The sequence below is a fragment of the Schistocerca cancellata genome, chromosome 2, assembly GCF_023864275.1.
Source record: "Schistocerca cancellata isolate TAMUIC-IGC-003103 chromosome 2, iqSchCanc2.1, whole genome shotgun sequence".
Classification (NCBI taxonomy): domain Eukaryota; kingdom Metazoa; phylum Arthropoda; class Insecta; order Orthoptera; family Acrididae; genus Schistocerca; species Schistocerca cancellata.
In genome coordinates, this window is record NC_064627.1 from 429,336,374 (window position 1) to 429,351,498 (window position 15,125).

The 15,125-nt window shown below is 43.3% G+C and overlaps 1 protein-coding gene across 1 annotated transcript in view; it reads left to right on the forward strand.

The window, feature by feature from the left end:
* Window positions 1–15,125, forward strand: part of LOC126161902 (uncharacterized) — a 66,084-nt gene that overhangs the window by 13,159 nt on the left and 37,800 nt on the right. The window contains exon 2 of the mRNA XM_049918062.1: window positions 13,223–13,525. Within this exon, the coding sequence (XP_049774019.1) occupies window positions 13,230–13,525 (296 nt within the window). The 5' untranslated portion in view covers window positions 13,223–13,229. The remainder of the gene's footprint in view (window positions 1–13,222; window positions 13,526–15,125) is intronic.

Below are 15,125 nucleotides of genomic sequence, written 5' to 3' on the forward strand. Positions count from 1 at the left end.
TAGATACTGCCTACAGGACAATTAAAGAAACCTTTGGAGATAAGAGAACCACTTGTATGAACATCAAGAGCTCAGATGGAAACCCAGTTCTAAGCAAAGAAGGGAAAGCAGAAAGGTGGAAGGAGTATATAGAGGGTCTATACAAGGGCGATGTACTTGAGGACAATATTATGGAAATGGAAGAGGATGTAGAAGAAGATGAAATGGGAGACACGATACTGCGTGAAGAGTTTGACAGAGCAGTGAAAGACCTGAGTCGAAACAAGGCCCCCGGAGTAGACAACATTCCATTAGAACTACTGACGGCCTTGGGAGAGCCAGTCCTGACAAAACTCTACCACCTAGTGAGCAAGATGTATGAAACAGGCGAAATACCCTCAGACTTCAAGAAGAATATAATAATTCCAATCCCAAAGAAAGCAGGTGTTGACAGATGTGAAAATTACCGAACAATCAGTTTAATAAGCCACAGCTGCAAAATACTAGCACGAATTCTTTACAGACGAATGGAAAAACTAGTAGAAGCCGACCTCGGTGAAGATCAGTCGATTCGGTAGAAATACTGGAACACGTGAGGCAATACTGACCTTACGACTTATCTTAGAAGAAAGATTAAGGAAAGGCAAACCTACGTTTCTAGCATTTGTAGACTTAGAGAAAGCTTTTGACAATGTTGACTGGAATACTCTCTTTCAAATTCTAAAGGTGGCAGGGGTTAAATACAGGGAGCGAAAGGCTATTTACAATTTGTACAGAAACCAGATGGCAGTTATAAGAGTCGAGGGACATGAAAGGGAAGCAGTGGTTGGGAAGGGAGTAAGACAGGGTTGTAGCCTCTCCCCGATGTTATTCAATCTGTGTATTGAGCAAGCAGTAAAGGAAACAAAAGAAAAATTCGGAGTAGGTATTAAAATCCATGGAGAAGAAATAAAAACTTTGAGGTTCGCCGATGACATTGTAATTCTTGTCAGAGACAGCAAAGGACTTGGAAGAGCAGTTGAACGGAATGGATGGTGTCTTGAAGGGAGGATATAAGATGAACATCAACAAAAGCAAAACGAGGATAATGGAATGTAGTCGAATTAAGTCGGGTGATGTTGAGGGTATTAGATTAGGAAATGAGACACTTAAAGTAGTAAAGGAATTTTGCTATTTGGGGAGCAAAATAACTGATGATGGTCGAAGTAGAGAGGATATAAAATGTAGACTGGCAATGGCAAGGAAAGAGTTTCTGAAGAAGAGAAATTTGTTAACATCGAGTATAGATTTAAGTGTCAGGAAGTCATTTCTGAAAGTATTTGTATGGAGTGTAGCCATGTATGGAAGCGAAACATGGACGGTAAATAGTTTGGACAAGAAGAGAATACAAGCTTTCGAAATGTGGTGCTACAGAAGAATGCTGAAGATTAGATGGGTAGATCACATAACTAATGAGGAAGTATTGAACAGGATTGGGAAGAAGAGAAGTTTGTGGCACAACTTGACCAGAAGAAGGGATCGGTTGGTAGGACATGTTCTGAGGCATCAAGGTATCACCAATTTACTATTGGAGGGCAGCGTGGAGGGTAAAAATCGTAGGGGGAGATCAAGAGATGAATACACTAATCAGATTCAGAAGGATGTAGGTTGCAGTAGGTACTGGGAGATGAAGAAGCTTGCACAGGATAGAGTAGCATGGAGAGCTGCATCAAACCAGTCTCAGGACTGAAGACCACAACAACAACATCTCACAAGTAATTGCTATTATCAGCAATTAGCTTAAAAGTGCAAGGATGAACGTCTTGCTTTTAAGAAGACAGACGAAAGAAAGACGAGTCTGAAGGACTCGAAACTACCTCTATTTTGTTTCGTAAAAAGGACGAACGAAAATATGTCACTGATATTACTACATCGAGATCAGAGAAGCTCTTCCTAATACTCAGTTTAATCACCAAAAAATAATACGTCACGTAGGGTAACATTTTCTCTTTACATTTATGTGTATGCTCTTCAAGCCACCTCTCAATGTATGGGGGAAGCTACTTTCTGTACCACTGTCACTTTCCCCCATTTCCTGTTCCAGCAGAGAACGGTCTGCTGGAAGGACGATTGTTGGTAAGCCTCCATGTTAGCTCGAATATCTCTGGTTTTACCTTCATCGTCTTTTCGCGAGATATATGTAGGTGGAAGCAACATATTGGTTGACTTTGCCAGGTGGGTGTGCTCTCGGAACTGTAACAACAAGTCACACCGAGATTCACAGTTCCTGTCTTGCAGCGTCTGCCACTGTCCCTGTGACGATTTCGCGCTTATTAAATGAGCCCGTGACGAAACGCGCTGTCCCCATCGTTACTTCACGTCCTGAGGACTCTTCCAGACAATCTCAGTTTGGCGCCTGCCTTAACTGCGATTAGTTTCATGTAGTCTGTCTACTTTACTCTAAATGACTCCGTATGTATACTCCCAGATATTTAATGGAAGTTGCCTCTGTTTCAGTGATTGCGCTGCAACTGTGCAATCACTATTGCCTATTTATGTGCCACACGCTGTATTTTTTTTTTTTCAAGGGTCAGCTGCCAATCCCTGCACTAAGCTTCTACCTTCTGCAGGTCTTCCTGCATTTTGCTACAGTTTTCTACTATTGCGACCTCTTTGTAAACATATAACAGTGTCGTCCGCTCTTGACGCTTCCGACGTTATCAACGATGTCATTTATGCAAAAAGGTGTGACAGCAGTGGATGGTCTCCCCGACCGCTGCAAATCGAGCAGCTCCGCCGAACCGCCTTCTAATGACCTCACCCTCTATGCCTAGCGACTAAGTGTAATTCTGTCGCTAGCAGATGATCCATAGACTTTGCACAAGCGTTTGTGAATATTCCTCACATTTCTTTTTCTGCAGTAACAAATTCAATGACGGCACGTTGGTTGTAACGTACATCACCTACAGACGCCATTTTGAAACTGTCCTACATCTACGCTATCTGTCGAACGTGACGGAAACTTGGCGCGCTCACTCAGGAGACTTCTAATAATACATACGTAACGTTTCGCATTCGTAGCATTGTTTTCGGCTGAAAAAAAAAAAGCTGTGCATTACTTTCTGCGCAACCCTCGTACGTGTGTGTGCGTGTGTGTGTGTGTGAATTCCTGAGGGACAAAACTGCTGAGTCATCGGTCCCTAGACTTAGAAACTACTTAAACTAACTTATGCTAAAAACAGCACACACACCCATTCTCTGGCGGAAGTGGCCGCGCAAACCGTGACATGGCGCCTCTAACCGCGCGGCCACTTCGCGCGGCCCTCGTACATGTGCTGACAAATAAAGTTCTGATCATGAGCCTACTGCGCATGCCGTGTCTATTCTCCCATTCTGTCCTATAATTCATTCCCTTTCAAAACATTCTAATAACAATGAAGAGGCTGTAATATGTGAACACTTGTAATATGTGAACACTTTTGCACGACATGATTTATTACACTTTAAATTCAAGTATCACGTCCCTACTTGTCTGACAGCACTAACTCTACAACTGCAGTTAACCGAGTCACGAGCTTATATGAGTTTACCATTGCCGATTCATTACTGTATGATCGCATTTTCATTACACAACAAATCCTCCGATACAGAATTTATCCTGAGCTTCAAAATTATTGTTTTTAACAACGATCACTTTGCTTACACTCATGTTATGGCACTAGCCGACTTCATGTAATATTTTCACAAAATATTCCACTTTTTGGCGGGAAGCGCAGACACTTAGCCTCTGTCTTGCAAGCGCGCTACAGCTCGACTGACTCACTCCTTTGCGCCATAAGATCTCCAGGCCCCATACTCTGCCTTCTAAAACTATGGGGCGCCCCCATCAGTGACGCTGCTGCGCTGGATCGAGGAAACGTAAAGATCGATTCGATACTTTAAGTATAGCGTCGATATCGGTACCCTTACAATGTCATTAAACGCTTCCAAAATAAACAAATGTAATTTAGAACGAGAAAATAGACAAAATTACACGATATTAGGCCGTTGGTGCACTCGGTGCTATGCATCATTTGAAAAGAGGCGAAACTACGACACGTCGGACTGCACTACACACTTTCCGCTAGCAACTGTCCTGTTTCTGCGTTGCTTGGAGCGCAAAAGACGAGCGCCTGTGTGTGCTGCTACGAGCAGTGCACTTTTGCGCGGTACCCGCAGTAGTTCAATGCGTGCAATTTCTTTCGCTGTTCACTAGAAAACTGGTTGAGATGTACTTGCATTCACTCACACCAGCAATTCCCGTCGGTTTCGAAATCGACTGTCGTTAACAAGGCATGAAACTCGCCTGCAGTCCTTGTTGGTTAGGATTGTTTTACGGCATCTGTTCCTTATCGTGTTACGTGGCTCAGAATGGTACAGCACTGCTTGTAGACACGTTGCACGGTCCTCGTTGACACACCAACAAATCGGGCACCTTGATGGTGTGGCCAGGGGCATATTCAAACAGGACTGCTCCTTTCTGTCACGTCTATCCATCTTAATGCTCTGATTCCATATAACCGCCTGGCGCACACACACACACACACACACACACACACACACACACACACGCACGCACACCCACACACGCTTCACTGCCATGACATATGTCAATGGTGTAGCGTCACATGACCACCTGATACAGGTTCTCCACCATATACAGCGCTCCCGAGCGATAAGTATGCTTTTTTAAAGGGTGACTAATACGAGAGGCGTTCAATAAGCAATGCAACACATTTTTTCTAGGCCAATTTCTGTTGAAAAAAAAGCGGAATTCGTTGTGGGACACCGTGGAGTATTTCCGCTCCAACCCCTATATCTCCATGAAGTTCCGATAGTTGGCGGTGTTATAGGTAACCTTCAAAATGGCGTCTGTAATTGATGCGCATACCAAGCGGAGAGCTGTCATTGAGTTTCTTTTGGCGGAAAACCAGTACATCGCAGATATTCAGAGGCGCTTGCAGCATATCTACAGAGACCTGGCATTGAACAAAAGCATGATGAGTCGTTGGGCGAGCCGGCCTGTGTGACCGAGCGGTTCTAGACGCTTCAGTCTGGAACCGCGCGACCGTTACGGTCACAGGTTCGAATCCTGCTTCGGACATGGATGTGTGTGATGTCCTTAGCTTAGTTAGGTTTAAGTAGTTCTAAGTTCTAGGGGACTGATGACCTCAGATGTTAAGTCCCATAGTGCTCAGAGCCATTTGAACCATTTCGTTGGGCGAGGAGTCTGTCATCATCGCAATAAGGTCGCACAAACCAACTCTCTCATTCGAGCTGATATACGGATCACAATCAAACACCTCGCTGCTCAGCTGGACGTCTCTGCCAAGTGCTGACACACTTGCCCACCAGTTGCGGTACTCGAAGTTTTGTGCCCACTGGGTTCCTTGTCGCTTAACGGAAGACCATAAAGAGCAATGAACGACCACCTGTGCGGAATTGCTTGTGCGTTACAATGCTGATCGTGACAATTTTCTGTCGAACATCGCCACAGGCAGTGAAACATGGTTTCATCACTTCGAACCGGAAACAAAAAATGGCAATCCACAGAGTGGCGCCACATCATCTCGCCTCTGAAGAAAAATTTCAACGCCGCATCCTCAGTCGGTAAAGTTATGGTGACGGTCTTCTGGGATTCTGAAGGGGTTTAATGTCCTCGTGGTGCAATGATCAACCCTGAAGTACGAGGGTCACTCCAAAAGAATGCACACTATTTTTGTAAAAATACAGCTTTCATTCTGCGGGTGTGAAAGTCTTACAGTGTATAGATACATCCTTCCCGCTTGTTTTCAAACTTAGTTCAACCTGTACCCGTGAATGGCGCTGTCTCAGCATGTCTTCAAGATGGCTGCTACACTTGACGTTCGTCAGAAGCAACGTGCTGTCATAGGATTCCTGTGCTGTGAAAACGAGACAGTGGGAAACATCCAAAAGAGGTTGAAAAAGGTGTATGGAGATGCTGCTGTCGATCGCAGTACAGTTAGTCGGTGCGCAAGCAGGTTACGTGATGAAAGCGGGCACGGTAATATTGAGGATTGTCCTCGCAGCGGCAGGCCTCGTATTGCACACACTCCAGACAATGTGCAGAGAGTTAACGAATTGGTGACTGCTGACAGACACATGACAGTGAACGAATTGTCACGCTACGTTGGGATAGGGGAAGGAAGTGTTTGCAGAATACTGAAAGTGTTGGCGTTAAAAAAGGTTTGTGCCAGGTGGGTTCCCAGGATGTTGACAGTGGCTCACAAAGAAACAAGAAAACGATATGCAGCGAACTTTTGGAACAGTACGAGAATGGTGGAGATGAATTTCTTGGAAGAATTGTGACAGGTGATGAAACATGGCTCCATCATTTTTCACCAGAGACGAAGAGGCAATCAACGGAGTGGCATCATGCAAATTCACCCAAGAAAAAAAAAATTCAAAACCACACCTTCTGCTGGAAAAGTTATGGCTACGGTATTTTTCGATTCCGAAGGACTCTTGCTTGTGAACATCATGTCAAGTGGAACCACCATAAATTCTGATGCATACGTGACGACACTGAAGAAACTTCAAGCTCGACTGAGTCGTGTTCGACCACATCGGCAGAAGCAGGATGTTTTTCTGTTGCACGACAATGCACAGCCACATGTCAGTCAAGAAACCATGGAAGCTATCACAAAACTCGGATGGACAACACTGAAACACCCGCCTTACAGTCCTGACCTCGCTCCATGTGACTATCATCTCTTTGGGAAACTGAAAGACTCTCTTCGTGGAACAAGGTTTGAAGATGGCTCCAACTGTTTGGTCCAGAAGTTTACCGTGCTGGTATACAGGCGCTGGTTCCAAGATGGCGTAAGGCAGTTAAGAGGGATGGAAATTATGTGGAGAAATGAAAATATTGTTCCTAAAGGATGTATCTACATACTGTAAAACTTTCAAACATGTAGAATAAAAGATGAATTTAAAAAAAATAGTGTGCATTTCTTTTGGAGTGACCCTCGTATATGGTGCTACCGTCAGCACATCGAAGAAGGACTTCAGCGTTTTCGTCATCACAAAAATAGAATTGAACGTCTCGGCGTTCATAAAAACATGAGGCCTCAAACAAGTCTGCACCCCCGAGAGGAGCTCACACAACTTCGTTGGCTGTTCTTATTCATCCGCCCTACAGCGTGGATCTCACACCTTCTGACTTCCATCTGTTTGGCCCAATGGAGGATGCGGGGAAGCAGTATGTGGATAATGGGGACGTTGTTGATGCAGCAAGACGTTGGCTCCGACGTCGACCAGTAGAGTGGTACCATGCGGACATCAGGCCCTCCCAGTGTAGTCGCAGTGAACGGAGATCCTCTTGAAAAATAGGGTTTTTTAGCCGAAAGAGTGGGAATAATATGACGTAGTGGAATCCTAAACAAACCAACCTGCTTTCAGAAGAAAATGTGTTGCATCATTCATTGAACGCCCCTCGCATGTTACCCGGCGAGCTGGGGTTGTCAGAATGCTAGAAGGTCTTTGGAGAATAGTTGCTTATTTAACAAATTCTACACTGCTGTCTCTAATCGTTGACTGTGTAGGTGAACTGGCGATTTTCTAGAAATTTAAAGAGTAATTAGGCAATAGTAAACATCTGAGAGGCATACTGTCGCCTCTGTAGTTTCCTGTGAGCGGATCAGGATGGGAGTTAGACGCTAAATCCAGTAATGAGGTGGCTCGTCCAACTCGAAGCTGGAAATTCTTTGCAGATAAGGGAACTCGGTGGGACAAAGGACGTATACTTCTGATGAAATAACTGACACGAAACACGAGGTAGGATAAGACCACTGTCGAACCCTAAGAGGCACAAACACATTGAATGTAAGTTGTGCAATCCTGCTTGTACCCTGTGCAGCTAAGTGCCACGAGAAACTAAGTCCCATCCCGAGGGCAGAGTAACAAGGTCCAGCGTCTGAGGCTGGAATCCCCCAGTAACACCAGCGGCCCTGCTTATATAGGCTCGTCTGATGCAACCCCCGCGATCACGCGCTTCTCCCGTGTCCTGTCGTCCTTCTAGAACATTCTGTCGTAGCTGGTCACGTAGCTCCACCGTCCCTTCCACAAAAACGCAACCTCTCGTGCTTCGCAGCGTCCTGGCTGACGTTAGGTTTCTTCCCTACAGGTTCATCTTATGCAATGTTATGCATTTCTACTCACATCCGCGATCCATTCACGACAATACATCTAGCATCATTTTAACACCATATCTTATAGATTAGGTTATACTTGCTTATAGTACTGGTGTATTAACGTTGCCAAATATATAAAAAAACTGCCTCCCCCCTCCCTGGAGATAAGTTTTACATCTGCTAACATATATTTCAAGTAGAAATTGAAACTAAAAAATAACTTCATTGAGTCATTGAGTGCACCAACGCAGGCGCTCCTGTCTGTGGCTCTGAGCACTATGGGACTTAACAGCTGTGGTCATCAGTCCCCTAGAACTTAGAACTACTTAAACCTAACTAACATAAGGACATCACACACATCCATGCCCGAGGCAGGATTCGAACCTGCGACCGTAGCGGTTACGCGGTTCCAGACAGAGCTCCTGTCTGTGATGCAGCGTCAAGGATAACCACAGCCATGGTCTCCGAGCTGATAGTTCATGCTGCTGCAAACGTCGTCGAACTGTTCGTGCAGATGGTTGTTGTTTTGCAAACGTCCCCATCTGTTGACTCAGGGATCGACACGTGGCTGCAGGATCCGTTACAGCCATGCGGATAAGATAACTGTCATCTCGACTGCTAGTGATACGAGGTCGTTAGGATCCAGCACGGCGTCCCGTATTATCATCCTGAACCCACCGATTCCATATTCTGCTAACAGTCATTGCATCTCGACCAATGCGAGCAGGAATGTCGCGATACGATAAACCGCAATCGCGATAGGCTACAATTCGACCTTTATCAAAGTCTGAAACGTGATGGTACGCGTTTCTCCTCCTTACACGAGGCATCACAACTACTTTTCACCAGGCAACGCCGGTGAATTGCTGTTTGTGTATGAGAAATCGGTTGGAAAATTTCGCCATGTCAGCACGTTGTAGGTGTCGCCACCGGCGCCAACCTTGTATGGTTCTGAGCACTATGCGACTTAACTTCTGAGGTCATCAGTCGCCTAGAACTTAGAACTAATTAAACCTAACTAACCTAAGGACATCACACACATCCATGCCCGAGGCAGGATTCGAACCTGGGACCGTAGCGGTCGCTCGGCTCCAGACTGCAGCGCCCAGAACCTCACGGCTACTCCGGCCGGCGCCAACCTTGTATGAATGCTCTGGAAAGCTAATCATTTGCATAACACAGCATCTTCTTCCTGTCGGTTAAATTTCGCGTCTGTAGCACGTCATCTTCGTGGTGTAGCAATTTTAATGGCCAGTTGCGTATTTCATTCTCTTTCCAAGCGGCTAGCAGCGAGTTATAGCTAGACAGCAAAAATCTCGCTCCCACATGCTGCACTGTTGCCGTCCTTTGCGACAACTGAATTATTCAACTGCCAGTTTTTTTTTTCTTTTTTTTGTTGTACCAGTATAAGTGTGAATGTGTAACTGTAAGTGCTCAAGTACGATTAAAAATAAAAAAAAGATGCCAGGTGACAGCAATAAATGTGAAGCGCTTCACAAGCGGGCTAGACATTTGAAGACACAAGAACGGACTGCAGGAACATGTTGCGTCGGCAAGAGAACTGTAAAGAGAATTATAAACGAAAGTGTCAGAGCTGCAGGAACCATACAAAAAGTTGGTTTCATGTCACCTAAAAAGCATCGAAATTGCAAGGCTGGTTTTAACAACGATGTTTTTAAGTGCTCTATGTGAATGATGAATGCCCTGCATCGCAAAAACGTGTTACAATTATGTCGGAAGAGATTAGCTTCAAAGATAAGCGCTTTGTCAATGTAAAGAATTTTAAAAGACGTTGGTTGGTGATATGCGTATTAGGAAGAGAGTTTTTAGTTCAAAGAAATGACATAGGTGCAGCTCAAACTACATCACATATAAAGATTCACAAGTTCAACAGTGTATTATTTTGATGAAACATGGGACAATTAGAATCATTCCAGGAAGATCTGCTGGAAAATGACTGATGCTACTGGTGGTTTTAAAGTTTTCATGGGAATAGGTTCTCAGATAACTATTCTGCATGCTGACTCTTCTTCTGGTTTTGTTTCTGGGAGTATGAGTAAACTTGTATTTACGTGTAAGAAAAACAGCAGAAAAGGACGCTGTCAGTTTCGTGGCGTGATTCACAATTCTTGTCATACCTTGCGTCGGTCATTGCCAGTTATAATTCAACTGTCACAGAGAAAACACCAAGTATAAACACCAGAAAAGCGGCAAGTTTTCCCTGGCTTAAAAAATAAATTCATTAAGCACAGTATAAATCAGATTCCTGCTGGTCTCCTGTAGCTCGTTAACTTATACAAGTCACATGACTTACTGTCAGTGTAGCCCTATGGAATTAATTTTGGCAAAGGATAAGGCTACTTGGTACAAAAAAAGTTCAAGATAACATTCACTGAATCACTTGTGCATGAGGCAATAGACAACATCCTACCTGTAGCATAGGCGCAGTCTGTGCGGCATGCTGAAAAGAACAATTTGACTGGGAGGTGATGATGGCTAAAAGCCATTAACCTATCATCGTAAATTTATAATCAGATTGTTCGGAAACAGACTCAAGTAGAAAAGACGGTGGTATTACGAAGCAGACTTTTGAACAAAGTAATGATATTTCTTACTTTGAAAGACACGTGGTTTAAAAAATGTGTTTGTCAACATATCAGTTACATACATAATAATGAGGACATCCTAGCCTTTTTGATTATGACTTTGTATCCTTTCAATTATGCAGACTATAATGTTCAACATATTTCCCAAGGAGAAGTTAAGCTTCTCCCACCATGTTGTATGCTCTAATAACACGCGAGAATGCAGCTGGATAAATTCGTCAAAAGTCCGATATTTCCACATGTAAACCCTGTCATTTTCAAGGCACGAACTGGATAATGCCCTAAAATGACAGTAACTGTTACTGGTCGAGGTATTGGTGGTTTTCGATTTTATCGTTCATCGTTCCCTGGAGTTATTCACAGATGATAGTTAATTGCTTGCTTGTTCAATGGATTATAAATGCGCTCTGTCACTTTAATGTCGAAAGAGTTAGTTTATACTCATAATGCACGGCAACAGCGAAAAATAGTCTTTTCATTAGTCTTTCCTACCACTAATTTTTTTTACGCTCAGTGATTACACTTAACTACAGTCAAATGCATCGACACACACACCTTATACACATTTTAAAAAATTCTATTGAGTAGAAGCAGATGTCAAGCAAATATAATGATTTCGGTTTGTGCTTGAAGTTAATTTTGTTGTGTATTAAATTTTTACTTATAATACACTTCAAATCGCAATAAATGATAATTATGACAAACAGTTTCAGCGATCTTGTCGTTAGACAATTGTCATTTAAAGAAAAATTGTACTTCACATCTTCACAAAGCTGTGTCAGTTGTTCTCGCCTCCCAACGTCACGCAGAATAAATCTGTGGAGCAGTGGACACAACATCATTTCTCTCATGACGACTAATCGAAATTGGTTTTAATATTTGTTATTCCCCTCATAGATTTCAACGTATAATACGATATAACGTAGGCAGCAATGCAGTTCGGCAAGGTGGACTTCGTTTGCCCGCTCTCTGCTACCGTGCATGCGCAGTTCTTATCTCTCCACTGCTCCGCCTCTATGCACGGAATCCCCGTCTTATGCGACGTGAGCTAAAGTAACATTTCAGTGAAAGGGAAAGCCGTCCATACGGCCAACAAAAGAGCGCCTGTTTGGCATACGGGCATAGTGCTGAATGTATTTAAAAAAGTGCCTGTGATTTAAACAAATTATTCTCGCTTACGTCTCATATTTTTTATCAACCCAAGACCTTTTTGAACGTCTGTCATGGTTGTTGTTGTTGTGGTCTTCAGTCCTGAGACTGGTTTGATGCAGCTCTCCATGCTACTCTACCCTGTGCAAGGTTCTTCATTTCCCAGTACCCACTGCAACCTACATCCTTCTGAATCTATTTAGTGTATTCCTCTCTTGGTCTCCCTCTACGGTTTTTACCCTCCACGCTGCCCTCCAATACTAAATTGGTGATCCCTTGATGCCTCAGAATATGCCCTACCAACCGATCCCTTCTTCTAGTCAAGTTGTGCCACAAACTCCTCTTCTCCCCAATTCTATTCAATACCTCCTCATTAGTTGTGTGATCTACCCACCTAATCTTCAGCATTCTTCTGTAGCACCACATTTCAAAAGCTTCTATTCTCTTCCCGTCTAAACTATTTATCGTCCACGTTTCACTTCCATACAGCGCTACATTCCATACAAATACTTTCAGAAAAGACTTCCTGACACTTAAATCTATACTCGATATTAACAAATTTCTCTTCTTCAGAAACACTTTCCTTGCCATTGCCAGTCTACATTTTATATCTTCTCTACCTCGACCATCATCAGTTATTTTGCTCCCCAAATAGCAAAACTCATTTACTACTTTAAGCGTCTCATTTCCTAAACTAATACACGCAGCATCACCCGATTTAATTCGACTACATTCCACTATTCTCGTTTTGCTTTTGTTGATGTTCGTCTTATATCCTCCTTTCAAGACACGGTCCATTCGGTTCACCTGCTCTTCCAGGTCCTTTGCTGTCTCTGACAGAATTACTATGTCACCGGCGAACCTCAAAGTTTTTATTTCTTCTCCATGGATTTTAATTCCAACTCCGAATTTTTCTTTTGTTTCCTTTACTGCTTGCTCAATATACAGATTGAATAACATCGGGGGGTAGGCTACAACCCTGTCTCACTCCCTTCACAACCACTGCTTCCCTTTCATGTCCCTCGACTCTTATAACTGCCATCTGGTTTCTGTACAAATTGTACATAGCCTTTCGCTCCCTGTATTTTACCCCTGCCACCTTCAGAATTTGAAAGAGAGTATTCCAGTCAACATTGTCAAAAGCTTTCTCTAAGCCTACAAATGCTAGAAACGTAGGTTTGCCTTTCCCTAATCTATTTTCTAAGATAAGTCGTAAGGTCAGAATTGCCTCTCGTGTACCAACATGTATGTGTCATGGTAGTGCAGTAAAAAGGAGGAGGAGCCAGTTACGGATACGAAGCGTGTGTTCTGCTGCAGGTGAAACATGAAGTACTTGACAGTGACGTGCGTACTGGCGGCGCTGGCGGCGGCGTGCAGCATTAGCGCCGCCAGCGCACCCCCGCGGCGGCCCTCGCTGACCGTCAGCAACGCCATTCTGCGCTCTCTGGCCCGCCTGCCCAGGGCCGAGGCGGTGCGTCGTTTCCGCAGCCTCGTGCTTGGACACCAGCGCAACGCTATCGATGACGCCATCATCCAGCTGCTCGAAGAGCTCAGGTCCATCATCCCCGAGCCTGTATCCATTTCTCACGTCGACGTCGATCTCCAGTCGTCTATCTTGGAGTAAGTGCAGTTTACCGTTTTGTGTGTTCTGTGGATTATATACGCACCAAGTTGTCACGATGTGAAATGTGTCAATAGGTTTACAGGTAAAAAACATTTTCTCTGTGGAAATACGACTACGTACTGGCCATTCACGTAACTTGATTTTTTTAAAATCTTGTCTACAACAAAATTTGCTAAGTGTTCCCACGCCATATACACACACTGAAGTGACAAAATTCATGGGATACCTCCTAATATCCTGTCGCACTTCCTTTTGCATGGCATAGTGCAGAAACTCGACATGGCGTGTACCAGGTGTACCGGTATGAAATGAGCGTTAAGATACAAATGTGTCGATAGGGAACACTTGTTGTGAACGAGCCTTAATTTTTTTTTTTTTTGGTTGGTATGTCAAAGATATTTAGAATACATCAAGTCGTGGAACAAACAACATCATATGTTTTCATCATGTTAACAATGTCGAATTTTGTACCAGAAAGTGATGATTTGTGGAAAGCATTAATTTTTTTGTTTTAATTTGAAAAAAAGTGCTGCAGAGTCGCGTCGAATGCTTGTCGAGGTATATGGTGATCATGCTCTATCAGAAGCAACATGCAAAAGATGGTTTCAACGGTTCAGAAATAATGATTTTGATGTAAGAAATGAAGAACGTAGAAGACCACCAAAAAAGTTCGAAGACGCCGAATTGCAAGCAATATTGGATGAAGATGATACTTTGAGTCAGAAGCAAATGGCAGCAATGCTAAATGTTGCACAATAAACAATTTCTGACCGTTTGAAAGCTATAGGAAAGATCCAAAAGTGTGGAAAATGGGTGCTACGTGAATTGAATGAAAGACAGATGGCAAACCGAAAAACCATTTGTCAAATTTTGCTTCAAAGACATGAAAGGAAATTAATTTTGCATCGAATTGTTACTGGCGATGAAAAATGGATTTATTTTAAGAATCCTAAACGAGAAAAATCATGGATTAATCCAGGAAACCATCGACATCGACTGCAAAATCAGATGGATTCGGCAAGAAGACAATGCTGTGTTTGGTGGGATCAGAAAGGTGTGGTGTATCATTAGCGTCTAAAACCTGGTGAAACTGTGAATACTAATCGCTAAAGACAACAAATGATCAATTTGAACTACACATTGATCGAAAAAAGACCAGAATGGGCCAGAAGACATGGCAAAGTAATTTTCTTACACGACAATGCACCTACACACAAATCAAAACTGGTTCAGGATACAATTAAAACACTTGACTGGTAGCTGCTACCCCACCCGCCGTATTCACCAGACTTGGCCCCTTCCGACTACCATTTGTTTTCATCAATGGGACACTCATTGGCTGGGAACACTTCGATTCCTACGAAGAAGTCGAAAATTGGGTGTTTGATTGGTTTGCTTCAAAAGACGATCATTTCTATTGGCATGGTGTCCACAAATTGCCAGAAAGGTGGTCAAATGTATAGAAAGCAATGGTCAGTACTTTGAATAAAATGTTTTTACTTTTCAATTCAAAATTAGTGTTTCATTTTCACAAAAAAAAAACGCTCATTTCATACCGGTACACCTGGTACTTAATAGATCAAAGACCCCTGCAGA